At 46.5% G+C, this 25,812-nt stretch overlaps 2 protein-coding genes across 3 annotated transcripts; both read right to left on the bottom strand.

Annotated features, from left to right (window-relative positions):
- Positions 1–711: 711 nt before the first annotated feature.
- PCYOX1L (prenylcysteine oxidase 1 like) lies at positions 712–13,004 on the bottom strand. 2 transcript variants are annotated; one of them, XM_007130669.4, is made up of 6 exons: positions 12,850–13,004; positions 8,448–8,654; positions 6,424–6,598; positions 4,471–4,682; positions 2,141–2,281; positions 712–1,670 (listed from the first exon to the last, which is right to left on the bottom strand). In XM_007130669.4, the coding sequence occupies exons 1-6, from the start codon at positions 12,932–12,934 to the stop codon at positions 1,012–1,014; spliced, it is 1,479 nt and encodes a 492-aa protein (XP_007130731.1). In that variant the 5' UTR covers positions 12,935–13,004; the 3' UTR covers positions 712–1,011. The 2 variants fall into 2 exon arrangements, with proteins under 2 accessions (XP_007130731.1, XP_054942816.1); XM_055086841.1 differs by having other exon boundaries at positions 8,448–8,601; positions 12,850–12,937.
- A 1,521-nt stretch (positions 13,005–14,525) lies between these two features.
- On the bottom strand, positions 14,526–25,778 carry GRPEL2 (GrpE like 2, mitochondrial). Its single transcript, XM_007130670.4, has 4 exons — positions 25,688–25,778; positions 23,277–23,430; positions 22,239–22,320; positions 14,526–18,877 (listed from the first exon to the last, which is right to left on the bottom strand). The coding sequence occupies exons 1-4, from the start codon at positions 25,762–25,764 to the stop codon at positions 18,513–18,515; spliced, it is 678 nt and encodes a 225-aa protein (XP_007130732.1). The 5' UTR covers positions 25,765–25,778; the 3' UTR covers positions 14,526–18,512.
- Between the last annotated feature and the right edge of the window lie 34 nt (positions 25,779–25,812).

Raw genomic sequence — 25,812 nt, 5'->3', positions numbered from 1 at the left:
GGCTATTCCTGTTGGAAATTCACAATGTCAATGTCCTTTGGCAGTGTTGTGTCATCCTGGGGATCTGGGCCCTCCCCCAAGCCAGATTTAGCAGGTCTGGATGCGACTTGGGCATCCAACCTCCGAAGAACTCCATCTCAGCACCTTCTTTTCTCCCCTTCCTCTTCTGGGGTGAGTGCTTGGGGGTGAGGCAGGACTGCCCTCCACCAGCTGGGAACTTGTTTTCTCATAAGGCAGATCCACGGTATTACACCTCAACTCTTGCTTAAGGGACAGAATGGTCACTTCTTCCAGGTGCCAAGGAAAAGCTTTCCTCTTCCTTTGGCCTGGTATGTTTCCCTTTTTTCCACTGGTTACCAGGAAGCTCGGAGCTATACTGCCAGCTCTGCTGGGGTAACCGTTTCTTCCTTGTATCCTACCACAGTCATCTCCTCCAATATGCAGTGTTGTCTAGAGGCTTGGATGGTGTCTGTTAAGTTCTTAACTAGGTACCTTGTATCTAGCAAGCCTACAGTAAGTAGGAGCTTTAATCCTGTCTCACGTTTTCTCATCTTCCCTCTATTTGTAACCATCTGGTTACATATGTTTCATTGTAGGTGTCGCCTCAGGTACACGTTGGGAGTAGGCAGGGGAAAACAATAAGAAAATTGGATTCAGAGTTCTCTCCCATAGTTATCACTGTCTCTTAGTTAGAAAACCAAGTCAGAAGCAGCTTAGGATGGATTTTTATTTCTTCTTAAAAAAAATAAATAAATGAATACATTGGCTTGAATGTCCTTCCCCCTCTCTTACTCTCCCCCTTCAAAAGAAGCAACACTGTGAAAATCCTTAAGACGGAGAGGCAGAGAGTTGGTCACAAGGACCCACACTGGAGAGAAAAGACGCTCCACACACGAGGGGTCAGAGAAGGGCTCTGTGGGTGAGTGTGGCTTGTAAAACCTTGGCCGCCGCGGGGTGGGGGGGGATCCGTCTTGAGCGGGGGCTGGATGTTTCCAGCTCTCCCCAGAGCCCTCACAGTTCAGTCTTTACCTTGTGCATCAAATCCTTCTGGTCAATCTTGTCTAGGTCCTGGTACCAGCGGTTGAAAGCCAGCAGGGCCACGTTCTTGGCAGCCACTGCCGTCACCTCCACGGAGCTGGCCGCCCACTCCAGGGCGTTGAGGAGGAAGAGCTGGTCGTGCAGCACGAACCGCGGGAGGGTGCTGCGGGGGCCGTGGACGGGGTGGGCCTGCCACTCGGCTGCCTGCACTGAATAGTAGGAGCGAAAGAGGGTCTTCAGCTGGGAGCGAAGGAGGGGCTGGGGGGACTGGACTCGCCAGACGGCGGCCTCCTGAGGCTGCTTCCGCCGGAAGCTGGCCGAGACGTTGACCGGACACACGTTGTCCAGGGCGCAGAAGAAGCTGGGGAAGTCTGTGGTGAGGATGCTGGCAAAGGGAAAGAGCTTAGGGTCGGGGAAGCCGAAGTAGGAAGAGTTGAGGTAGCCATGGACCAAAGAGACGACGGTGGGCTGGAAGGAGCCCTGGACGACATCAATGGGCGGGTCGAAGCCTTCAAAGGTGATGGTACTGCTGTTGTCCAGGTGCAGGGGGGTGGCGATGACCACGATGTCGTAGTAGTCAGAGCCTGTGCCCACCTCATTCTCATACTTGACATGGTACAAGGGTTTCCCCTCTAGAAGGAGAGGGAAGAGAGCACAAAAGCCCGCTTCTTTCTCAGCTTCTCCCTACTTACCTGCCACCTGGGGCCCTGCACTGAGGGGACGAGACCCTCAATGGGTGCAGCTGGGCTTTCCAGCTGCTGGGTCCCAGTCTTTCCGTGCTGGTGTGGCTGCAGGGCGAGCCCTGGACTGGAGTCAGGAAACCCGAGCTCCTTCTCTGGCTCTGCCTCTGACTAGCTGGGGGAACGTGGGCAAGGCTATGGCTCGAAGTCCTCAGTGGTCAAATGAATGGGACTAGATTAATGCAAGTCTCTGCTTTCTGGCTCTGACATCTGAATCGGGGCAACAGTGCCCTCTGGTGTCACTCGGCAGTGCTGGGAACCACTCCCCAGCAGGTCATAAACCAGGGCTTTAGGGACAGAGGAGGTGGAGGTGTTCACTGTTTAGGAATGGAGCGGACATGGCCCCTGCTCTGTCTACTCACCTGTTTGCTGCAGGGTCACAGTGGTGACCGTGGCATGGATCACGTTGGCCTTGGTGAGCTTCAGCAGACCGGAACAAACCAGCTTGTTGCCTCCCTCCACAGACCACAGGCTGCCTTGGGCCCCGGCTAGTGACATGGCTCCTGGGCAAAGGGGGAGAGAGGGCGGCCAGTGGGGTCTCAGAACCACTGGGCGGTGGGCTGGAGAGTCCAGCACCGTCCTACTGGGGCCTCTCTCCCAGGCCAAGACTCCTCCCAACCCTGGGCACGGAGAGACGACACACACAAATAACTGCAACAAAATTCACAATGTTGTGAAGTAAAAACATTAGGCTCAGTGCAAGAGCCACTATAAAAGACCACAGACTGTATGATTCTGTTTACACGGACTGCCCAGAATGGGCAAATCCATAGCAACACAGAGTAGATTCGTGGTTGCCTAGGGCTGGAAGGCTGGGGGATGTTGGGGAACTGATGGCTATAGGTCTGGGGTTTCTTTTGGGGCAGTGAAAATGTTCTAAAATTGATTGTGGTGATGGAGGCACAACTCTGTGAATATACTGAAAGCCACTGAATCCTACACTTTAAATGGGTGAACTGTGTGCTATGTGAATTATATCTTGAAGGAGACATACAAGATAACGGCAGAGTGAGCAGGGTAGTCTCGCTGAGGTGGAACTAGGCAGGACCTGAAGGGTGGGAAGGAGCTAGCAGTGCCAAGAGCCAGAGGAATAGTATCCTGGGCATATGGGAGGTGCTTGTTAATTATAAACCTTTTCATTCATTTATTCAGCAAAAATGGGCTGAGTGCCTAGGATGGTAAGGATACATCAGTTAACGAAGGAGACAGAGGTTCCCATTGGAAAGCCTGCCTTCTAGTGGGAGGAGATCAAATAAGTCGATCAAGCAGTCTGCTAGAAGATACCTGCAGGGCAGGAGGGGTAGGGGCAGCTTCAATGAAAAGGCAACATCTTCACAAAGACATGGGAGAGCGAGAGTTTACTATGATTGTGTCTCAGGGAAGAATGCTCCACGCAGAGAGGTGGCCACACAAAAACCTCAAGGTGTGAGTGCGCCTGGGACGTTGGAGACATGGCGGGGAGGCCAGAGTGGCTGGTTTGGGGTGAGGGAGTGGTGAGGTGGTGAGGCCTAGACCATGTAGGGCCCTGCAGGCCACTAGAAGGACTTTGGGTTTTCCTTGAAGGAAAGTAGGAGCCATTACAGTTTTACATGCAGGCCTGTCAGGATCTGTCTTTTGTTTTAAAAGGATCATCTGGCTGATGCATAGAGCTTGGGGGGCCAGGGGGTGGGGGACATGGTAGGAGAGTTGCAGTAATCCTGCTGAGGGATGTTGGTGGCTTAGACCAAGGACGAGGCCGGTGGTAGGAAGCAGTCAGATTCTGGGTATATGTGGAAGGTAAAGCAGATGGGATTTCCTGACATATGACATAAAGGATATGAGAGAAAGAAATGATTCAAGGTTTTGGCTTGAGCAACGGAAAGGAGTAATTACCAGCCAGGCTGGGCAGACGCTAGGAGGGGCAGGCTCGAGGGGAAAGATCAGAAGCTCAGGTTTGGACGTGCTGAGTCTGAGACGCCCATTAGCCCTTCCAGTGCAGACACAAGGGTGGCAGCTGACACATGAGCCTGCATTTTTGGAGACAGGTCTGGGCTGGAGGTCGTATTTGGGAGTCAGGTGGGTGCAATTTAAAGCCTTGAAACTGGCTGAGCTCACCAAAGGAGGCTAAGTAGTTGAGAGCAGAAGAGGACAAAGGACCGAGGCTGGGCCTTCCGTGTTAGGAGGGGGAGAGGAGAAGGACACAGCCCAGCAGGCCAGTGAGTGCCCGTGTAGCTCCTCAGCCTTGAATGCCCCTCTCTGCCCCTCCACCATCCCAGCAAAACCCTACAGCATCTTTCAAGGCCCAGAATGGTCATCATGCCTTAGGGAAGACATGCCCTGACGACTCTTGGGCAGATTTGTGGCCTGTGCTGGAGGATGGTGGGTGGTACATGTGCCCACCTGCCCCAGTAATAAGCTGGGAAGATGCGGTGCTCTAGCAGATAAATACCCAGGGGCCCAGAGGCCTCAACGGGACAGCTCCTGAAACCGATCCAAACAGGAGTGGAAGAAACACACAGGACCTGAGAGCTGAGCCTCCCTTTCACCGTCTGCGAAGTGGGATGAATACCATCTCCTGACAGCTGGGAGGATAGATGCCAGAATCAGATGGAGCAGTGTTGGTTAGGCAACTGTACTGAGCCGGGTATATGTGAGGTTATTACAGGGAGGGCCAGGGAAGGGCAGGTGGGCAGGCCGAGGGCTGGAGGCTCACCGGCAAAGGCGGGCATCGCTGCTGACTGGCCGTAGCTGGCCCGCAGGACAGCGGAGACGACATCATCGATAAAGCGCTGTGTGACGCCCACCTGGAGCAGGGACTCGGCCACGGAGCGCTGGGTCATGTTGACAAAGGCGGATTCCCCCAGCGAGTAGAGCAGTTCTTCCACACCCGAGAAGGCATAACCGTGAGCCTGGTACTTATAGATCCTGGGAAACAAGTGGAGCCAGAGCCCTTGTGCAGAAAGGCCTTTCAGCTGACCACCTGCTGCTGGGTCACAGCACCTGAGGGGGCCCAGCAGGGACCTGCCCCTCCTCTCCATGCAGTGGGTGGGAGAGGAGGCTGGTTATGGTACCTTTGGCCTATTTGCGGGTTGTGGTCAGCCTGTCTCACTTAGAGGGACAGCCCAGAGGGAAGGGCAAATACTCTGGAATCCCACCAGACCTGGCTTCACATCGTGGCTCTGCTGAATGACAAACATGTCACCTCTCAAGCCACTCCCTGCCTGAGGTCACAGTCCTCTTCTCACTCAGCTGCGACTGCCAAGCAGTGGGCTATGCCCGCCCCCACTGACACATCCCCTCTCCAGCAACTTCGGCTCTGCCTGAAGTGGCTTCTAGGACCGCATCGGACCCGATGGCAACTGCCTTATGTCAAAGTTGTCTGGCTCGGTCCAGCAGGCCTCCCACTCACCCCCTCGCTAATGGCTTGTTCTCCCACAACTCCCCCAATCTCAGGGGCTGGCATTTGCCTGGAACCATCTGCTGATGGACTTTCGGACGGCTGGCCTTTGAAAAGTTGCCTCTGCTTGGGCTGCTCTGTAAACGTGTTGTTTGGTTATGGACATGACACCCAGATGGGGGTGTCCACAAAGCAGTTAGAAACTGATTAGTTAGTGGGTCTGGAACTTAAGGGGAAACTGGGGGCCGACAGGTAGAGTCTGTCTCCCACCAAAGGGAGAACTTGGCCCTGGGGGTTTAGATGAAATTGACGAGAGAAAAATATAAGAAAGAGGAAGGAGGAGTAAAGACATGACTTTGGGGACACCTGGAGAATATAAGGAAGAAGTGCCATGAAAAGCGTAGTTACAGGAGTGGGAAGAGCAGAGAAGTGCCAGAAACCAGGAACGAGGCCTAGAGACCACGACTGAGTGCTGCAGCCTCTGCATCTGGGCCAGGAAACAGGGAGAACCTTCAGGAAGGACTGTTGGGGAGAGCTGGGTACCAGCCTGGTGAGTGAGTGGATTACGAGAGGTGGACAGGGTGACAACAGACCACTTGTCCTCGTTATTTGGAGTTGATGGGAAGGGGTCCAGGACCCAAGGAGGAGACAGGTGGTAAAGAAAGCTGTTTGATCATGGTGGGACTGGGGGATAGAAGAGTTTGTAAATGGTGGCCCACAGGCTGCTTGTGGCTGACAGATATGTTTCATTTGCCTTATAAGATGAATTGATTGTGCACACTGAAAAACTGGGAGATTTCACATATAACTGGATTTCCAGCTTCTTCTGAAACACTGGAAGACGGCATTCTGCCATGGCCACCAGTGGCTCAAGCAGAGAGAGGCCGCCCCTTCAGAAGGGGGCCTGGCTCTTCAGGGCCCCTCACTCCCTAGCCTTCCCTTCCACCCAACTGCTTCACTTATTCATACCCCAGGTGGGCCCTTGAAGGTGGCTGAGTTTGCAACCCATGCTTTTGTTTACCAGTTTAGCTGAGGGAAAGAGGATGCCAGTGTGACAACGCGAGAGACCAACCACCAACGCAAGAGACCAACTACCGCTGCACTAAGCAAGCACCTTGCCGACGCCGGGCGTGCTCGGAGCCTGGGCGGAATTCTCACACCAAGAAAGTACCTTTTCCTTTTGGACGGTGTACAGTCACGTTGGTTCCTTCGGCACCTCTATTCCTCTCTCCTTCTAGAATGCCCTCCCCACGCTCCACCCAGCCCTACCTCATGAACTTCTCCATGACCTCCTCCACCCACATCTGCAGTCTCAGGAAGCTGATGCCGTAGTGCCACCAGAGGCGGAAGAGGTTCAGCAGGTACCAGTCAGTCTCCTCCAGCACAAAGTCCTCCCCGTTGAAGATGGCGCTCCTCCCTCCCACTTCGCGCCGGTGCCGCAGCCCTGAGGAGACAAGGAGGAGGCCCTCAGGTCCCCTTCGGAGGAACCCCCGCCCCGGGGGAACCTAGCAATGCCTGAAGCTTAAATTCAGGGGCCGTCCTGAAGGATGCACATGGATCGGCTCCATTAAAGCGAATATGAACACTATGGTTTGTGCATCTGTGCTGCTTGTTTAAGAACAGCATACGATACACTGGGGAGATATCTGGCCTGGCTAGTCAACAAAGAAATGAAAATTAAACTAATGTACCATTTTACATTTTTTTCCAACAGGGATCCACTCAGCCACGAGTGAGGGAAATTCAGACGTCATCCTGGACCGTCCAGGGGCTGACAGCCAACAGCACCTGCTCTGAGATGGCAGCCTTGGGCACCAAGGCCACATGGAAGGAATCACAGCTCCTGGCAACTGCCTGCACTCTACAACTTACAGAGCACTGGGTCTTCGTATCTCACTTCATCTTCTCACAGCCTCGGGAGAGGCAGAACAGGTGTTAGCACCCCCAGGTAAAGATGTGGAAAGTGAGGGTGAGCGATTATAGGAGCTGCCCTAAGTCACGGGTTTTTATTTCTTTCCCTCCTATTCCTGTCCCAAAGCCACGAAGTTCCCCTACCCAGAGGCAACCAGTAAGAATATTCCTTCAGCATCCTTCTAGAGATATTTTGTGCAAAAACACTTATAAATGTGTACATATCTCTGAGTTATCCCTCCCCTCACCCCCACATACTATATACACTGGTCTGCACCTTATTGACATATGTGTCTTGGAGACTGTTCTATACCTAGGCCTACAGGACTTCCTCACTCTGGCTGCTGAACAGTCGGCTGTGTACTTAAACAATACCTTGTTTAATCTCAGATCCCAGGGGGTGGGCAGGTGGGATATTTTCAACTTTTTGCTATTACAATGCTGTAATGAACAACCTTGTGTGCCTGCCACTCTGAACATCTGTGGGTACACCCACAGGATCACTTCTGAGAAATGGAAAATCCAACCGTATATGTATTTGTTTTTTTTTTTTTTAACTTAATTAATTAATTTATTTTTGGCTGCGTTGGGTCTTTGTTGCTGTGCGTGGGCCTTCTCTAGTTGCGGCGCGTGGGCTTTTCTCTAGTTGCAGCGAGTGGAGGCTACTCTTCGTTGCGGTGTGCGGGCTTCTCATTGCAGTGGCTTCTCTTGTGGTGGAGCACGGGCTCTACGCACGCAGGCTTCAGTAGCTGTGGCTCGTGGGCTCTAGAGCGCAGGCTCAGTAGTTGTGGCGCACGGGCTTAGTTGCTCCGCGGCATGTGGGATCTTCCCGGACCAGGGATCGAACCCATGTCCCCTGCATTGGCAGGTGGATTCTTAACCACTGCGCCACCAGGGAAGCCCCGTATTTGTGGTTTTGATAGATGCTGCTGGGGTTGAATCTCAGTTCTCTCACTTATTAGCTGCAGGGACTTAGCCGAGGTGTATATGCTTTCTGAGCCTCAGTTTCCTTGGGAGGGGATACAACACCCATCTTGCAGGCTGGTAGGGAGGATTGGAGGTAATGCCTATGTATCACCTAGAAGGATGCCAGGTACTTGGCAAGCACACACCATGTGGAAGCCATTATGATTATGATTACTGAGAAGCAGCAAATTGAAAGGGAAAGAAACTGGCCTGGGGGGGAGGTCAAACCTGAGTTCTAATCCCGGCTCTGCAACTAACTCACTGTGTAACCTCAGGCAAGTTCCTTCCCCTCTCTGGTCTCAGCTGCTCCATCTGTAAAACGAGGAGATTGGGCTATATGACCTTCCAGCCTTGACCATCAGGGTAATCTGGGAAGGGCCCGATGGCTGCCACCAGCCCCAGGACGGCGCACTCACCCAGCTGCTTGACGAAGCCCTGCATGTGGAGGCTCAGGGAGTGGAAGGAGGCGGCGCCGCTCTCGTAGTGCTGCTTGTTGACTGAGATGGTGGCCAGGCGGCCGCCCACGGTCCCCTTCTCAAACACGTCGATCTGCACCCGGGGGCCGAAGTGCTGTTGGAGGAAATGGGCCACAGCAGAGCCCCCAATTCCGGCTCCAACCACGGCTGTCAGCAGGCCCGGGAGGCAGGAGTGGGGAGAGACAGAGCATGGGCATGAGACTGCGGGTCACCTTCTCAGGTCGCCTTCTCAGCCTCCTGGGCCGGTGGTTCCCAGTTATTTGCATCTCATAGGCTTTTAACATCTCAAAAAGGAAATCTGCAGACTCGTTCTTAGTAAAGCTATTAGTTAACAGCAAAGGTCAACCTGAACACTGCCACCTACTATAACCCTTATTTTATAAAGAAAAAGACAAGTTAGCAGCAAAGGAACAGGAAAGAATCTCAAAATTCAGGATGCTTATTTTAAAAGTATAAGTTTAGTTTTATACAGACTCTTTACATTGTTATTTCACTGCGAATTGGTGAAAACCTGGTCACCGACAGGCACATTAGGTTAGATTTGTATTTGGAATCCACTCCTTAATCCAGGGGTTGGCAAACTACAGCCCGAGGGCCAAATCTAGACAGATGCCTGTTTTTGGAAGCTGAAGTTTTATTGGACTGCAGCCTTGCCCTTTCTTTAGCTTACTGGCTATGGCTCTTTCATGCCAGGCAGAGTTGAGTATAGTTGGAACAGAGACTGTAAGCACAGCCTAAAATATTTACTCTCTGGCCCTTTACTGAAGAAGTCAGCCAGCCCTTGGTCTATTGCAACCTCCCAACTGACACGTAAGTCCTTTCCACATCTGTGTTTGCAGAGCCTGGAATTCACCCTGTGATGGGTCACTCATCACCATATAGGACATCTATTCTGGTTTGAACTCTTTTATGAAGTTTCAGCTCGTTGACGTCTTTTTGGGTCTTACCCACTGTCTTTACTATGCCGCCTGCCTTCCTGTTAGTTGCAAACTTGGTTCATATACCATCAATAGTCTCATCCAAGTCACTGAGAAAAGCGTTTCATTGGACAGGGCTCTGAGGTGCTGCTTGGAACCACTGACCAAACAGATAGTAATCATTACATAGCACTGAGAGGACAGTAAAGCAGCTATGAGACTACTGAAATGCATGGCCATGCTACCCACAATTTTTGCCCACCACATATCTAAGACACAGCTTTCCTCTCATCTGACAGTCTTGTAACCTACTCAAAAAGAGAATGAGATAAAGCTGGTGTGATTTGTCCTTACTAGACCCATGTTGGACCCTAAGACCACAGGTTCCTGTCAAGAAGGCAAAAATACAAGGTTCTTTATGATCTGGGCTCCATTTACTTATTCCATTCCCTGCCTCACCCTTGCAACACTCCACCTTCTTGTCTGTCTTGACTTCTTTTGCTGTGGAGCATGGGACTTTGCTCTCTCATGCCTGTGCCTTTGTCCTCACTGCTTCCTTTGTCAGAAATGCTCTGTCACCCTTTGCCTCACTGACCTCTGTGGCCCTTATATGTAGTTTTTAGCTGGCTTGCCTGACCCGCCTAAGACAAGTGTCCCTCTTGCATAGTCCCACAGCACTCTCCTTACCCTGGCCTAGTCCATGGCACACTATACTCAAATGATCTGTTAAGGTCTGAGGGCAGGTCCCTATGTCCCCAGATCCTGGCTGGCAGTAGAGCTCACTCTTTGTTGCATCTTGAAAGAACAAACTACTTCCTTCTTCTCAGTGTTTACAAAGCCACTTCCAAGAATGCCCTTAACCTTGTAAACCAATGTGCTCCCTACCACTTCCATTTTCGACCAAGCCCCAAATTACCCTTTTTTTTTTTTTTTTTTTCCCCAGAGAAACTGCTATCACAAGGCCTGGAAGCTGCCCAAGGACTACAGGGAAGCAGAAGACCTCACCTCATTGAGAGTCAGCTCATTCAACACTCACAAACTGACACCCACTCTCTGGTCTATGGTAAGATGTGCTGGACATAGGATGAATCAAACAGGGAGAGCTCCTGTCCCCCTCAGCATAGGCGGGGAGAGGGCGGACAGACTCCTGCACTATTAGCAATGACAACGTGTGACCAAGTGCAACAGCAGGATTCCAGAGAATCCTGAGGAAGCAATGAATTCTGCCTGAGGGTGTGGGCCCCAGGCTTCACAGTGAAGCAACATTGATCACGACCCTGGAGGACAATAGGCTTTGCCAGTGAGCAGAAACACATTCTCTGCAGAGAACAGCATGAGCAGGTCACATGTGGAACTATGGGGGAGTTTAAAGGGTACAATGTGGGCTTCCCTGGTGGCGCAGTGGTTAAGAATACACCTGCCAATGCAGGGGACACGGGTTCGAGCCCTGGTCCAGGAAGATCCCACATGCCGTGGAGCAACTAAGCCTGTGCGCCACAACTACTGAGCCTGTGCTCTAGAGCCCGTGTGCCACAACTACTGAAGCCCACGTGCCTAGAGCCTGTGCTCCGCAACAAGAGAAGCCACAGCAATGAGAAGCCCGCGCGCGGCAACAAAGAGTAGCCCCCGCTCGCTGCAACTAGAGAAAGCCCGCGCACAGCAATGAAGACCCAACACAGCCAAAAATAAATAAATAAAATAAATAAATAAAAAGGGTCCAGTGCCACACCGAGGTGTTCAGAGTTGATCATGCAGCAGCCTGAGGGTTAAGCCATCTTAACAGGAAGCTCCTCGTTCCCATTGTGGGTAGCGTCCAAACCACCAAGGACAGACAGAGGCTCTTGTCAGAGGGCTGAGGAAAATCAGGAAAGCTACAGGGCAGCATGGCATTGCCAGGTATCCTGCCTTGATGATGCCTGGGGTGAGGTGGGTAGGGCTGGCTGGAATGAGGAAGGCAGCAAGTTCTGCATTGCCAGAAATGGTAGAGCTGTGAGGAGGCCCTGCCCCTTCTTCACTGGTCAGTGGGAAATGTCCTGCTCTGCTGCCCTTTCCCAAGAGATGGGGGAGGCCCTGCATCTCAAGACATTGCCTGCCTAATTCTTCCCCATCCTTCAAACCCTGGCTCCAAATCCACCTTCTTCATTAGGCCTTCTCTGGCCATTCCAGCCCTCAGGATTCTCTTTCCTCTGAAAACCCTAAATGTTCAGTCCCAAACTGATTTCTGGCACGCTTCAGCCTGTCTTAACCCTTTATGGCCTGAGCTGTGGTTTGATAATCCAAACCTTAGCACTGCACTGGCCCTATTAAGTCTGTGGTTCTCCCATGGGGCATCCCTCCCTGCCACCTAGAGTGCACAGAGGGCAGCCTAGTGGATTAGGGACTCCTTCTCCTTCACACCAGAAGCCCAGCATCTCTGCCTATGGGAATTTTATATACGAGGGACTTGAAAACCTTTGATTCATGTAGAGTTAAAATGACAAATGTTAAGAGGAAAAAAGTGTAAACAAATATGGAATTCTAGTCAATTATATACATGATGAAGTATTTAGCAAAATGTCATGATGTCTGCAATTTATTTTGAAATGCATTAAAATGTAAGATGGATTAATGCACATGTGATAGGTATGTGATAAAGCAAATATAGTAGCAGTTTCTTAACGGCAGAATCTAGGTGCTGGGTATACAGGTGATCACTGTACAATTCTTTCAACTTTGGTCTATGTTTGAAAATTTCAAAAGAAAGCAATAAGTAAGAAGACTGCTGTTAAAAATTCCCCACTTCGTCATTCAGCAAATCTATCCCCAGAGGACTTACCATGGGTTCTGTCTCCCCTAGAACTGCCTCCTACCCTCCATGAGGTTTTGGCTTAGATGTTACTTCTAGGAAGCCCTCCCAGAGCCCACAAAGACTGGGGTGAAGTGCCCCTCCTCTGTATTCACAGTGCTTTCTCAGCCTTAGCACTAACTTCCTTGTATTGTGCAGTCTCTTCTCCTCCACACAGGAACTGTGGAGCACTGTGCCTGCTACACGGACGACCCTCAAGAAACCTGTGTGAATGACGTCAACCAGAGAGGCCAGAATTTCTGTCCTGGGGGCACCTGGCAAAGAGCCAGATCCACGGCAGATGCTCAGTGCCCCTGGACCTTCCGGTAAGATCGGTGACCAGTCCTGCCCAAAGCCTCTTTTCCGCCCCAGGTAGCCCTGGACACAAGCCCACGCCTCCCTCCCCATCAGCACCTTGCCTACTGCGGTCCCCTTCCTCGCCCAGTCGCAGTGCCTCGGCTCTTCTCCACCCAGCTCCTCTACCGAGGACCCCTCCCTCGCCCAGCTGCCTTCTCCTTCCCCCATCCAGAGGCTCCCGGCTCACAACCCTTTTCCCTCGCAGCCCTCCCCAGATCAGCACCCCACCCGGTCCTTCCCGCACCGATTTTGCTGGGCCGGGCATCGCCTGTAGCGGCGGCGGCGAGGAGGGTGGCCAGCGCGGCGAAGAGCCGGGCAGCGTGGGCCATGGCGGGCAGCGACTGGGGCAGCACGCCGGGGCTCGGGGAGTCGCGGGTTGGCGCTGGGCTCCCCGCCCCGGCCCGGCGCCTCACTGGCTGTTCCGCCTTCCAGCCTCGCTGGTCGCAGCCTCTCATTGGACAAGCACCCTTTCCTCTCCGGCAGGAGGCCCTCATTAGCCGCATCTCTCTGGGGGCAGGCTCTGTCATTGGCAGCTTCTCCGTCCCGCCTCCTGGATGCGGTTTCCTCATTGGCTGGCTCGTCCTGCTCCGGCGCAGGTGTGCGCGCTTCGAGTGCTCAGCTTCAGGACCAGGGCCCAGCTGCGGGGGGATTGACGGCAGAGAAAGAACTGAAGCTTTGACGATCTCGGTTCAAATCCAACCTCTGAGCGTTAGTGGCTCTGTAGCGTGCCTTGTCTGTGTCTCGTTCTGTTTCCCTGCTCTGCCTTTCTAGGTGGTTGTGGCAATCACGTGAGATAAGGGATGTGAAATCACTTGGCAGTGACTGCAAGTGCTGGAAATTGCTGACCAGTCATGCAGTCGGGATGGCTAGACGCTACTTGTTTCAGCGTATGCTGAAACAAGGCCAGATGCTTTCAAGACTGCTGTTAGTTACTACGTGTATCTGCAGTTCTGACATACAGTTTATGTCTCTGCCTTCTTAAAAACAAAAGGTAAGAGTTTCATCCACTCTCCTTTCATAGGGGAGGAAAGGTAGGAAGGAAGGGATAAGGTCCCATTTTCACCGTCTAAGAAAACAAGAGCAGCTCACTGTGGCTAGTTTACCACACTATGAAGGACAGATTTCCTCTAGCAGAAAATAAAATTGGGGATGAGTTTCAGGATAAAATAAGGAAAATTCATGTTTATTCAGTCAGATTATGGCTAAGAGAAGAAATGGAAGGGACTCGGAGGATAGTAAAAGGGCATAGATCTGAGTTTCCAACCAGCTCTGTGAGTCTTAACAGGGCCAGTCTAGATTACTAGTAAAGTAGTAGATGAATAAACATGCATTTCTCATATAAAAAGAAAAACTTTTTGGCAATATTTGTGTTAGCATGGAAAACCTTTTAAGTTCATTTCCATACTCAAGATATTCCCTTAAATTATCTTTTAAAACAAGCATTCACCATCACTTTGTGCCATGTTCTCTTATGTGCTAACAATATAATTCTTGCAGTATTTTAATGGGGTAAAATTATATTAACTTTAAAACTCAACTTGACTCTGCTTTTAATTTTAGGGTCCTCGGTAACTCTAGATTCTAGAGCTGTATTTTCTTCTGTTAGGAAGTTCTTCCAATCCTACAACACATCGATGATGTGTATCAAAGTTGTAGGACAAGTTCAAAAAGGCTGTTTAAGAGGAAAAGCAAGGAGGCATAATTCTGGTAGCTGAGGTGCAAAACTAGTAGTTTGACTGGGAGTGAGGTTGGGTGACTCAAATCAGTTATTTATTGCTGCATAACAAACCACCCCAAAACTTAGTGGTTAAAAGTAACAATCATTTATTTTGCCCATAAATCTGCACTTTGGGCAGGGATCAGTGAGATCAGCTCATCTGTGTTCCTTGTTATGTCAGGTGGGGCTGCTCCACTGGGGACTGGAGAGTCCACTTTCAAAGTGGCTCACTGAGATGGCTGGCAGGATGCTGCTGGCTGTCAGCTGAAAGCTCAGCCATGGCCCTCAGTTCCACTTCACAGGCTACTTGAGCTCACTCTTTGGTTTGATGGCTGGGTATCAAGAGTGAGCATCCAGAGACAGGAAGGTTTGGGTCAGAAACCAGCAGTGTCACTTCCCTATATTCTATTGGTCCAGATTCAAGGAGATTTTGGAGTCGTGTTTTAAAACCTCCAGTGAATTTGAGAATGTGGACAAAGTCTGAGTGAACAGGAGTAAGAATATACTTACAAACTAGCACTGGGAGTATGAGGAACAATGGATTATGGAGCCAGGGTATGCAGACAAGACTGGAAGAATGATGAAAATGCAAGGCCAAAACTACAGGAACGTCTGGTTCCAAAGAGGGGCACTTAGCCAGGAGGCTGGGTATGTGGAAGCCAGTGGAGAAGCAGAGGTAAAGGAAAGGCCAGGCAAAGGTTGGGAAGGGCTTATGGAAGCAGTAGGCCACATGCCAGTAATCTGGTTGAGAGGATGGTCAGAAGTCCTGCAGTTCAAGTGAAATGATTAAAGCAGGTAAGAAGACAATTAGAACCAAGAAGCGAGCACAAGAAAAGGCAGTGCCAGAGAGGAAGGCAAAACAGGAGTCCAGATCTAAGAAATACATAGAAATCAGAAGGAAGCAAGTCAAGGAGGTAGAAGAACAGACAAGACTTCAACACCACGGCAAGGTGTGGAATGCCTACACTGCATCCACTTGGCTGTGCTGCTGGTACCTCCACTGAGTGTCAACAGGTGGGTCAGCAATCAGTGAAGTGACCACGTCAATACACAATATGAGTCTGGCAGACAAAGACACTAAACACGTGAAACATAGTCATTTCAATTAAGGTTTTATTAAAGTTGTTTCTGAAGATTATATTTCATCCTTAGTCTTCCTTATTTGATTTTGCTTTAGTGTTTAAGAACCTTTCTTCACTTATTAAATCCTTTGCCATGAAAGAGCACCATAAGCTTATATCAGTATCAAACTGAATAATTCCTTTATGGCAGTGAGGAAAATCCACAAAAGATTCGTAAAATCCAAGTACTAAAGCACCAAGATCCCTCTTCAAATGAGTCAAAGCTTCCTTACACATATCATCTGCAAGCCAATGATGTCTTTTTACTTTACCATCAAGATGAAAATAATTAAGGGCACTGAAACAATTTTCTTATTTCTCCAGTCTAAAAATGTAGATTTCCTTGTTACGGTTAAAATAGACATGGGGCTTCCCTGGTGGCGCAGTGGTTGAGAGTCCGCCTGCCGATGCAGGGGACACGGGTTCGTGCCCTGGTCCGGTAAGATCCCACATGCCGCGGAGTGGCTAGGCCCATGGCCGCTGAGCCTGCGCATCCGGAGCCTGTGCTCCGCGACGGGAGAGGCCACAAGAGTGAGAAGCCCGCGTACCGCAAAAACAAAAAACAGACAAACACAAAAAAAAGAAGCTAAAAGGAAAATAAGTTCACTGTGATTGATTAGATTACAATTTTTTTTTATAGTCAAGCACCACTTAACCAGTCTTTCCCTTCCCCTAGACTTTAGGCAACTATGAAAACATACGAAAAACAATGTGTATAATAAAAGGCAATAAAAATAAATATTTGAGGGCCTACTGTAATAGGCAATTTGCACATTTCGCTTAATCCTCGCAATATTTTGAGAATTATAACCATTTTACAAATGTGGAAGCAGGCTCAGAAGAGTGAAGTGACTAGGCTGGGAATTATGTTCAAGTTGATGCCTACTAAGCATATGCTGTTATGCTGCGCTGGCTCGTGAAAGCCCTTCAGCATTTTGAGATTCTCACTGTTATAGCTCCATCTTCTAAATTTATACTTTTAAGTCTGCAAAACTACTGAATAATAGAAGAATCTAAAATTATTCTCAGTCTACTTGCTAAAACAGGAGGTTGCAAGGAATATTTAAAAACTCTTCAAGTAATCAGAACATTCCACACCTAAAATTATGGTTATTCTAATTCACTGGTAATGATAGCTAGTGATCCAAGAACACAAAGGAAATCATAATTGGCTCATTTTCTTGTCGTCACTATTTGTCAATCTCAAAGGAATAAAGGCAAAAAAAGACAAATTCCTATTGTGAAATCTGACTGCTCATTATATTTACAGTATGTACTTAGTGGAATGCCAAAAGAGGTTCTGGATTTAAAATCTCACCAACAGTCTTTTGCTTGCATCTTAGAAGCATGTATTTGTTTTTTTTAAGTGTCTAAATCTGGTGGAGGTGGTAGGACCCATTGGGGGATGCTTTGTTGATACATGCTTGTGTAGTGTGCTAGAACTATCTATGATGTCTAAGAGGATAACTTTCACCACTCCACAGAATGGGGTCATAGAGTTCTAGCAGAAATGGATTTATTTTATGGGTAAGTAACTTAAACCTAAACCTGGGCAATCTGGACACATAACAACATTTAATTCTCTGCTGGGGACATATTTGCATGTTTGTTATAGAACTGTTGAATCTTAAATGACTGAAGTTAATATCTAGTTGTTTCTTACTTAAGTTCTCACTAAAATTTAGTTTACTAGTTTTAGAGATTTTTTTTTTTTTTGAGTCTAGTCCTAAAAGGACTATGTTTTCATACTTCAGAAGAAGCTGAAGGGGTGAGATTAGATCACCATGAAGGCTGCTTCTAACATTAAAATAACCGTATGACCTCCTTTCTAATGTCCAATTTATATATATCTTTATCTATATATATCTCATTCTTTCACTAACTCATTTATTGAATAAATTTTTTACAGAACACTATAAGCAAGACTGAAATAAAAAATATACACATAGGCTCATTAACTCTAGGAGGTCAATACATAAAAGGGGAGCTAGATGTTTACACATGTGACATAAGACAGACACAAAAACTAGGAAATAAAGCTTGTCAATGTAATAGAGGTAGTGAATTGTGAGTACACCCCCCCAAAAAAAACCACCCCAAACCTAGCATAACTAATGAGGAATCATGGGAACCTAACAATTTTTGTCCTGACCACCTCCCCACGTAATCTAATAAAGGATCATAAAGTAAATCTGACAAAGTGGCAGAGGATTTAAGGGCTGGTGGAAAGAAAAGTTGTGGATAAATTACCTATATAGACCAATTTAGGTCTTTAGCTGTTGGTGCTGCCTCAATTTCCCTGAAATGATTATATACCTAGGGAGGAGGCTGAAAATAATTTGAAGATAACTCAACAAAGAAAGCACAAGGTTTCTTGGCCATACTTGCTTGAAAGGGACCTGGCATCTTGATTTCTTGCCAGTCTCTGCCTTCCAAGTCTTGCCTGGGCCATTAGCCTTGTAAATGGGATTTAAAAGGGACAATGAGTGTGAATATGAAGTCTATCTGGCAGGAACTACAAGGACAAAAGATGGCTAAAAGAAAAATAAAATAAAAACGGGAAGTCCTGAAAATCTACATGCATAAAAATCAACCAAAATGATTTAAATTCATACAACTATAAAGCTTTATCATTTAAGTACTCAAATGTTAAACCAAACCCTACCATCTCCTTTTCCCACAAATACAAGATTCTATACAATTCCTTTTATAGGGACCATTAGGAAGGAACATTTAGTTGAAAATACATAAACATATACTCATTTCCACCTTTAAAAAAAATTTTGGATTGAAAGTCATCAGAGTACCAATTTAAAAATAATTTTCTTAAACATATTTTGATAAGGCCACAGGAACACTTGTCACGTTGTTCAGATGCCCAATGGCAAGACTTCTGATGAGACCAAACAGGTCACTTTAAATCAAGAGTATCTTAGAAATAAAGCCAATATGACTAAATCCAAAACAGATCACATGAAGTACCTCATGTACAATACGAACCTAGTTTAATAAATAAAGGAATCACAGGTGACTGCACTCCAGGAGAACATTCAGTTCCTCTGGGCCCATTCATAGTCTTTTCTGAGACTCCACTGCTACTTCCACCTGGGCGAGTCTAATGGTGCGGCCATGAAGCTTGTAGCCATCCTGCCTTACTAATGCCACAGTGCCAGGCTGCACCCCAACACCAGCTGGCACATGACAGATGAGTTCATGCTCATGAGGGTCGTATTTGTCACCAATGGGTGTCATCTTCTCCAGGCCATGTTTGGCAAACACGCTTTTCAGCTTTGTTTCTAAAAGTGACAAGCCTCGGAAGATCTTCTCCAGAGTGAGCTTCTGGTCCCCAGGCTCTGTTTCTTCAGAAATACACTCTGTAGTCTTCTCCAAAATGTCTGCCACCTCCACCAAATCCTTACAGAAACTCTGGATTCCTACAGAGAAACCAAATACTCTTATTGTTTGTGAGGAAACCACTCTGCTCTTGAGGGTGCAATTTGGGGAAGGCTCAGAGAGCTGGCTGGTATACTGGGTACCCCCAGGAAATGCAAAGATTGCCACAAAGGATTCAGGGATCATCACCAATGATTACCCATGAAACCCAACTGATGAGCCAGCATTTCTCTTGGAAGGCATATGACTAGGAAGTATTCTGGGAAACGGGGAAGATGGTTAGAACCCAAGAACTAGGTGAGACTATATACAAAAGCTTCAGAAACCTGTCCTTTAAAAACTTGACTTATATGCTTCTTGTATCTTTGTTGCTATTCACCTTTAATACTAAGTTATGTATATTTTGAAAATTCCCACCTGTCTCATTTGTGGAAAGGCATACATTCTCAATAGGAACAAGACACTAGTATTTCATTGATGGGGGAATAATAAAAGAATAGTTGACAAGACTGTGCTAAGGAGGAGTCAAAGAGTGGTTTATTCTTGAGGATTAGCTAAATAGGAACAGGAAAAAAATATACTCCATGGATGAGGTAAGTCTCTTAATGCCTGCTACGATGTTATATACACTTGCTGGAGACAGGCCACCAAGCTTGTCTAATCTTTTTAGAGTCACATAAACTTTATAAAAGTGAACTCAGTTGTTGAGAAATCTCATGACTCCCAATGCTGCATTCTTCATTCTTCTTACAGAAATGATAAGGAATATCATATCACAGATACCTATGGTAACACAAAGGCCCTGGTAGGAGCTGGTGAGGGGTGAAGGACTTTGTTCATCTAGCTTTAGTCCAGCGACAGGTTTAAGGCCCTGTGTCAAGGCAGGCAGCCAATAAGAGATGATGACAGAGGAGAGATTTCCCGGGTATGTACTGCCTGGATGGGAAGGAATGACTGACAGAGAGGCAAAAATTCTACCTTTAACTTCTGGGTAATAGAAATCCATTATAGCTTCTTGAGCAAAACAAGTGGAAGAGAAGTCAAATTGTCTAGTAACATACACAATGAATGTGGGGTGCTGGGGGCATCACAGATGGGTGAGAAGAAAAGATATCATAAGAAATGGAAGAGAGCCGACTGAAGTAATCCTGGTATAATATGGTCTGGAGTAGGAGGGGAGGCAATGGAGAGGAAAGAGTGAAAGCAGCAGGCCTTTCCAGGGAACTAGACTTGGTGAGTTCCACAAGATACCTCTCCCATCACTATGAGGGATGGTAGCCATATATATTAATGGCTGTTAATGACATCAGATGAAAAGGTAGAAGAGATTAGCTAAAGGCTTGAAAAATATACTGATAAAATTTGGAATTCCATCCAAGAGGAAAGAATGTCTGATAAAGATCAATCAGGGACATCAAAGGCTTTCTCTGGCTATACAAAGGAAGACAAATACTCAAATTGAATTTGAAAGCTGTAAGTTGCTGGACTTATTTGTACACTGCCATGGTACAAAAAGTCCTGGCTTCTAGTCAGTAAAGCTGTATGAATCTGGGTAAACAGAAGCCTAGGTTCTCTTGTCTGTAGAGTGAGGGGTTCAGTCTCTGATCCTATTCCTATTACTGTGTTACTTCAACAGATGGTTGGTGTCCGCAACATTTCTTAGAGGTAAAAAAGAGATCTCTGTGACCTGTTTAAGAGAAAATGGGTTACTGAGACAAGACTGTCCCTGGAAGGAAGATAGTCATCATGCTATACTGTATGATAATTAAATGACAATGAAAGCTTTCTTCTTTTTTTCTACTTCCATGCTCACTGAGCAATCTTGTTTTGCTTGACACATTTTTCTCTATAAATTAACAAATTAGATTACCAAATTCTTTTGAGTTTATTTAATATGTATTTGTTCCTGAGAACCTTATTAATTGAGGAAACTGACATTAGCCAGTTCCTAAAGCATCGAAGCTTGACTTCTGGTAAGCCAACTCACCCTGCTCCCCTCAAGCAGGCAGGAAGTCTTCCCCTTATCACAATTGTTCTATTTGCTACAAAAATTCCCTGTGGTTAGAGGTCAGCAGACTTTTTCTCTAAAGGGCCATATAGGACATATTTTACGTTTTGTGGGCCAAGAGGCAAAATCAAGCATCTTATGTAGGTGATTATTTAACAAAAGAGAAAATAAATTTCCACAAATTTTTTCTGATAAAATTCAGAACTGTATTTATGGACTAACAGGTGGCAGGCTTGGCCACTGAGCCCTGATAGCTGGAAATATGAGACTAAAACTTGGATGAAATATCAGGAACACAATTGGGGGGTCAGTATTTAGCTATTCAGGAATACAATTTGGGGGTTAGTATTTACTCAAAGTCTTGAAACATGATATCTACAGCTCTGAACAAAACGCAGAAGCCTGAGCCAAAGGACTAGGGTTGGACAGGACAGGAATGGAGTGAATCCCCTGTACAAATAGTGGATAAAATCCAGAGAACAGGAAGGAGTGTGATATAAGGGAAAGAATAATAGATGAGGGATCAGGAATCAATGGATTCATATCTACACCTGTTGTCAAATAACTTTTTCTAGCTTGCCTGTAAGAGGAGACTGGACTAGGTAGAATCCAAGGGCCCCTCAAGCACTCCATTCTATGTATAGTCAAAGTATAATGCGCCATATTAAATTGTGAGTACAGCAAGTAATCACAGATTTGCCCTTTACTCTTGAATCCCTGTTATTCAATTAACATTTTCGTGAACAAATTTGGAACAAGAAATGGTGCATTTAGGAAAAAATTTCTGAACGACTTTGAAATGGACCAAAAAGATTATTCAATGCCATCAGTGAAAAAACAGATTCAATCTAGCACAGCTTTCAGGGTTATCTGACTCCATGTGGTCTGAACCTTTGAGTTATAACTCAGCAAGCTGTAGAACACTGAGAGTAATGCAAATGATTTTTGTCTATAGTTGTGAAAACTGTCTGGTAGAGATACAGTTGATTATTGAACTATGGTTATGGACGAATTTTGCTTATGTGAAGCAAATCTCAGCATTTATGATTGTCTATGTGTCTGCTCTCTGGATTCTCTTGTGAACATCTTAATGATTCACTTGTTCATTAATGATTTAAACAGAATTGCCTGTATAGGCACTAGAATGTTAACTGTACATGCTTGAAAAATAAAATAACAAAGGTCAGGTGAAAATAAAGGCAAACATTACTTTAGCAAATGGTTCACTTGACAACATTCCCAATAAGCAGAGCAGAAAGCCTAGGGGGATAGAGGAAGGGTAGGGTATAGATTGGTTAAGGACCCAGATGTGTCTTTTGCTAAGTTCAGTGTGCACAACTGCTAGTAAGTGCCCTTAAACTAAAAGGTATTTTTATTATTAATAAACCTCTCACCAAATATCTTGGCATCTTCTACACATCTCTGGGTTCGCCTTCTTATATTTTCACCATCAGCTATAGCTCTCTGGTATCTCACCTGAGCATCAAAAGCAAAGTCAAAATGATAAGAAAACAAATGCCTATTGGTGGAAAAGAAACTTTTTGCTTACTTTACAAATTTCACCCTTGGTATAGATTTTTATTAAAACAACAACAACAACAACAACAGGAGTTGTGTAGGAATCTTAGATCAGCTACTCCAAATTCCCAGTCATAGCAGGAATCTCTCTTTATAGCGGTCCTGATAGGCTGTCATTTAGGCTGCCAGTTTGAACACAGAACAACTGTTTTCAAGCTCATTTTCTTGAGAAAAAACTTTCTTTTTCACCTTCAGGCAACACTGTCACCCTTCAACTTTCTTTTGTTGAATTGAACTCTAGGATAGCCAAAAGTAAGTTTTAAAAATATGTCATCTATTTGAAGGCAGTTATTTAGCCTCTTTAGTCTTTTCTTCTTTCATTCTTATAACCCCTGGTTCCTTTCATTCCTCTCACAAGACACACTTTCAAAACCCCTTACCGTTTTTGGGGGGTCCTGCTTTGGAATTACTCTAACTATTTCTCTTTCTCAAAGTCTGTCAGTCTAGTACTGGCACAGTAAGCCAGAGGTAGTCTGATTGGCAGAATACAATGATAAATGACCTCACTCATTCAACAAATATTAATTGAGTGTGTACTACATGCCAGGCACTGTACCTCCTTTGAAGCTACCAAAATATCAGGTATCTAAGTACTGTGACACACTAGGGAACTGAAAAGAGATGAGTATCTGTAGTCAGTAATGTTTTTGAACTAGTACAGATTATTTTGCCTAGTATATCTAGCAAGAGGGGTAAAGAGCTTATTAGAAGAAACAGTTTAAAAACTGACTTAAAAAACTTTACGTGGATATTTAAATCAGAGAAAAGATGTGAATATAGATAATATAAACAGATAATAGAAAATATGATATATGTTACAGAATATATGAACAGATAATATAAAATCTACCCACTGTTAAATCCTGGACTTCCTTCTCCAGTTTAACAGCTTTTAGCTTTAAGGCTCGTTCTGCAAGAGAGGGCCCAAGTTCATCAGGAGGGTCCTCAGAATTGCAGTCTTCACCAGCGGTTCTCTGGGTGGCAGTGCTGAAAGGATGCAGCCATCCCCTAAAGTGGGAGGGAGGTGGTGCATTATGAAGAAATGCCATCACAAACAGCTGAAGTTATAACCAGGTTCAGAGGCTGGAATGTTTCCAAGATTGACTCTCTCTAGACAAAGTGCTTTCAGTCTCAGTAACAATACAAACACTTATAATGTGCTTGCTAAATGCCAGACACAGTTGACAGGGTTTTACTTAAATCATCTTTTCATCTTACAACATGTGAGATAAATTCTATCATCATCCCTATTTTATAGATGAGAAAACCGAAGCTCAGAGAGGCTTATGACTTGCTCAAGATTACATAGTTAGTATTGTTGAATCAGGATACTGAGCATCAGGCAGTAGAAATAGCTGGAATTGGGGACACAAAAGTCTGCAAGAGAAAACGAAATTATAATACCTAGAACCAGCAGGGCAGTATCAGAAGCGAGAATTCACAACAAAAAGCCGTACAGTTCAGGTTCAATCCCTCATTTTATAGGTGGGGAAAATTAAGCCCAGTAAAGGTACCTTATCGAATTGGAGTGAGGCCTGGAATTCTAAAGCCTTCTTGATCACAAGCTCTAAGTAAAAGCAAGGCTTTTATGGAAGAGAACCTACACTAAGAGAAAATGAGTTGGGAGCTCACCTCTATGTAAAATCAAGTCAATCAAAAACTTATAAAACTTTTACTATATGTTGTGGACTGTGAACTATATACAGATGAATGAAACAGATCATATAGACATATAGTTCAGTTCACATAAAAAGTTTAGAGTAGGGGCTAGTTTGCAGATCTTGGATTGTAGCAGTTCTGACCCCCCTGTTCAAGGAAGTTTCCATTACACCTCCTGGATCATCATAATTTAATATGAAGTAAAACCATCAAGAAATCTGTGAGTGCAAAAGGTCTTTAAAACAAATAGTTTATTTATGTAAACTGGTATATATTGAAAAGTGGCCACTGAGGTGAAATCTAAGCAAAGGCTTAAAGGGGGTAAAGGAGTTTACTTCAAGAAAGGGAACCATCAGTATAAGCGTGTGGGCAAGATTACTTTTATCTTCCAGGCCAGTCCTGAATTCAATTATGATCTGATGTCAGATTACACAAGATTACACATTTTTATTTCGAAAATTGGTCACCACAGATCTGGGACACATCACACAGGGTGAAATAGATCCTTCCTCCTAAACTCCTAACAAACTACATTTATCCAATTGAAAGGAGGTCAAGATATCCTCAGGGCCAGTTGAAAGGCCACACGGCCAGGGCCCAAGTCGTGAGAAAGAGGGAGTTGCGGCGCATCCATTCAATTGCTACTGTTTCAAAACTGGAGTCGCGGAAATTTTATTAGAAGGGAACATTTTCCTTCTGATCACTTCCCTACACCACAAACTGTCTAAAAGACTAGGAAAAAGAAAAAAGCTTGAAATCCGGAATTCAACCTCTCACCGTTGTGCTGGGTCAGGTGAGTTAAAAAGGTGACAGATAGTTATGCAAAATTTCCGGGTTTCACAGTAATTTAATTTACTTTTCAGAGATCCAACCTGACCCATCCCCCTACTCAGCAATTTTTATTCTTTCCGATAAATAAACTGTCAAAGGGGAATAGTCCCTAAGAATAAGTAACATTGGTCACTAATTTTAAAAGGCCGATTCTACAGCCCTGACTGGTTTCTGGGTTCCACCACTTCACGAGTATGTCAGTTTGGAGACGTTACTCAACTTTCTAAACCTCAGTTTCCTCAATTAAACGGGAGAATAAAAAGAACTACCCATAGTTCTGCAATTGGCATGATAAATGATCAGTAAAAGTCGCAACCGTTGGATAAAAGTAGCAACCGGAACTTCAAACTCCCGAAGTCAGGTGGAAGGGCCGTTTGTAAAGACCAAGTCCAACAGCCTCCTTTTACCGATACGTAAAGTGAAGCTCAGATACGATCACACAGGGTGTTGGGAGAGAATCCCAAATTACCCGCAGACACCAAAGCTGTCGAGAAGGGGGTGGGAAGGGTACATCCCCAATGCAATCGACGCTCGAGCTGAAGAACAGTTCCCACCTCCGAGGGCGTGACCTCGGATCTTTCCACCTTCCTCGGCCCGGCAAGGAGGAAAGGCTGTAGACCTCAGTTTCCCGCTCTGTAAGATGGGGCCGTGAGCGCCCAGTCGTAGCGGCCGAGAGGCTTGGTAGGTCCTCTCGCCCTCCAGCCTAAAATCGCCCCTCCGGATCGCTTCTCCTGCAACGTCCTCACGTCCCGGATCACCTGCCTGCCTCGCTTACCTGCCATCTGACGCGCCACTCGAGGCCAGGAGAGGCTGCATCCGCCGCCGGACCGCCCACAGGAACCTGACGGCCATGTTCCCCACCTCGGCTGACTGAGGCTGCGCACGCGCACTTGCCCCAAG

Source organism: Physeter macrocephalus, chromosome 8 (assembly GCF_002837175.3).
Source record: "Physeter macrocephalus isolate SW-GA chromosome 8, ASM283717v5, whole genome shotgun sequence".
NCBI classification, from domain to species: domain Eukaryota; kingdom Metazoa; phylum Chordata; class Mammalia; order Artiodactyla; family Physeteridae; genus Physeter; species Physeter macrocephalus.
This window is presented reverse-complemented; position numbering and strand designations above follow the sequence as displayed.

Coding starts and splice junctions, on each gene's coding strand:
- PCYOX1L (XM_007130669.4), bottom strand. CDS start 12,934: ATGGCCCACGCTGCCCGGCTCTTCGCCGCGCTGGCCACCCTCCTCGCC. Junction 4,683..6,423: donor GTCATGGAGAAGTTCATGAG/GTAGGGCTGGGT, acceptor CTTGTTTCCCAG/GATCTATAAGTACCAGGCTC. Junction 2,282..4,470: donor AGCGATGCCCGCCTTTGCCG/GTGAGCCTCCAG, acceptor CCCTTTGCCCAG/GAGCCATGTCACTAGCCGGG.
- GRPEL2 (XM_007130670.4), bottom strand. CDS start 25,764: ATGGCCGTCAGGTTCCTGTGGGCGGTCCGGCGGCGGATGCAGCCTCTC. Junction 23,431..25,687: donor AGTGGCGCGTCAGATGGCAG/GTAAGCGAGGCA, acceptor CTCCCACTTTAG/GGGATGGCTGCATCCTTTCA. Junction 18,878..22,238: donor AGAAGATGCCAAGATATTTG/GTGAGAGGTTTA, acceptor GTTTCTCTGTAG/GAATCCAGAGTTTCTGTAAG.